The 2,222-nt window shown below is 42.9% G+C and overlaps 1 protein-coding gene across 1 annotated transcript in view; it reads left to right on the top strand.

Moving 5' to 3' along the window:
* The first annotated feature begins 1,385 nt into the window (after window positions 1-1,385).
* Window positions 1,386-2,222, top strand: part of LOC108793367 (protein-glutamine gamma-glutamyltransferase E-like) — a 19,248-nt gene continuing 18,411 nt past the window's right edge. Inside the window, exon 1 of the mRNA XM_018564290.1 lies at window positions 1,386-1,590. Within this exon, the coding sequence (XP_018419792.1) occupies window positions 1,386-1,590 (205 nt within the window). The remainder of the gene's footprint in view (window positions 1,591-2,222) is intronic.

Below are 2,222 nucleotides of genomic sequence, written 5' to 3' on the forward strand. Positions count from 1 at the left end.
AGGAAAAAAAAAAAAAAATTACCGTCAGTCATACCATTTGGTGCTAACTGAAAGTTCTAAATGCAAACTTTTACAACACAAGCAGTGGAATTCATAGAGTGCCATAGACACTCAATTGGGGCTTTTAACAGGGCTGTGATTGGCCAGGCAACAAATCTTTGAGGTTTACTGACTATCTTCTGTCTTATTGCATCAGTATCTTCAGCATCTCATGGGTTATTCATACCTTTCTATTACACACAGGGCCTCATGCTTCTCTGTTATATGCACTGCCTCACACCTCTGTGTTACATTCTGTAACTCACATGACTGATGGATTCGTCAATTTTCTGTCCCTCCGTTAAAACCCCAATAAACACAAGGACTGCGCGACATGGATTTTAACGGCCACAGCAGCCCTTTTATTAAACAAACAACTTTAACAATAACCAAAGTAATAAACCAAATAATATACAAAATAATACTGTAAACAATGGTTGACCTGAGAAGGTCTTTGGGTGCCCGCCAGCCCAAAAATGCCTCTCATAACACTCCACCCATGTCCCCAGCGCACCACAACCAGCTCGAGGACACTTACTCCTTCTGGGTTCCCAAGGGGCCAGGCACCGCCCTTTACAAATCCGGACACACAACAGGGGGAAACCCCCATACCAGCTGAGGGCCCCCATTTTTGTAATGACCTCCGATTATGTAGACTCCCCAAAGACCCCCTAACCCGCCAAGCTGCCGTGACAAAAGAAACCCCCACCAACCCCCATAACCACAAAATTCAGGGAGGGAGGGACAACCTGCTTCCTTCGTCGATTTCCGGAAAGAGGACGTCCCTCAGCCCTCGCAGTTCCTTCCCATGCGGCTCCTCCCGCACACCTGACTCCCACGTCCAATCAGGTAAGAGCAGCTATTCCCATTTATTTTTAACCCTTTCTCCCGGGACTATTCCTCCCCCCAGTCATGTAGCCCCTCCGCTTAGTCTCTCCGTGTCTGTCTTTACCCGTGCTATGCCAGTATCTACCTTTTTTTATGCAAATAAAATTGCAGGCAGCACTTACAGTAGACAGTAATTTTGTATAAATCTAAAGGAAAGCAAGGCAATGCCTATCTTAACTAGCCAGATGTTTAAATCAACTAGATGTGTTTGGCTGCCATAAACATTACTGTTATTTTTCCTTCCCTTCAATTTTTATAAAAAAGAAATCGCACAGCCCCCCTAGTCAAACCAAAACAACATGACTTGTTAGATTGCATTGCTTAACGTGTAACTGATTTCAGTGGATGTGTGTGTTCTATAATAGTAGTACTGAAAGTATTGATTCCTTTAAATAACAAATTATAACTTATATTTGTCAGGTCCCTCTCCATCAGTGCAGAAAAACACAAGGGCAGAAATGGCAGTGTCCAGCTCTGCGAGTGGGAGATCCTGGAGTGCGATACATGGACCAAGTAGTACCAACACCTTGAGCATTGTCATCCATATTCCAGTCACTGCAGTTATTGGCAGATATAAAATGAGTCTACAGATTACCAGTGGCGGAAGGCCAAATGTCACCAGCCTAGGAGGCTTCATTTTGCTGTTTAACCCTTGGGCATCAGGTAGATTATCTTTATTGCTGTAAATGCATGTTTTACTTGTTGCAAGCACACCCACACACCCTAATGAGATTTTGGTGGCATCTCTTGCACTTCTGCCTCAGTGACAGTGGTCACCAAGACAAGTAAAGAGGGTGACTCTCTGCAGCAAGTCTTGGTTTTTCATTATACTTTAAATGTGAAGTCTGACAATGGAAAGAAACCTATTAGTTTCCACTCTTATTCCCTCATTGGCATTTTATAGTTTCTATTTCAATTTCTAAAACCTATAAGTAATTACCTTAGTCTGTGGTCCGTGACAGGCAGTGTACTCTAAACTTCAGCACTATAATGTGTACTTTTGGCAGTGCCTGTGTTCCATGCGGATTTCTATTTGATTGGCAAGCAATCACTCAATGAGACTTACACCAAGAGATGAGATTTTGCTTAACCAGCCACCATACAAGCTATACTCCTTCACTCTAGGAGTGGGTAGATGGGTAACCATTGGAGTTTTTTTTCCTTGCCAGAACTCACCTGTAGAAACAGCCTAGCATTTTCGGAATTAAAGGTTGGCAACAGCAGGCCCCATGTTGTTCTTATGGCAGGTCTCCTTTAAATGGATAAATGGGACATTTGTAAAAAAAAAAAATTAT

The sequence above is a fragment of the Nanorana parkeri genome, unplaced genomic scaffold (genome assembly GCF_000935625.1).
Source record: "Nanorana parkeri isolate BGI_ZX_2015 unplaced genomic scaffold, ASM93562v1 scaffold743, whole genome shotgun sequence".
In the NCBI taxonomy this organism is placed as follows: Eukaryota; Metazoa; Chordata; class Amphibia; order Anura; family Dicroglossidae; genus Nanorana; species Nanorana parkeri.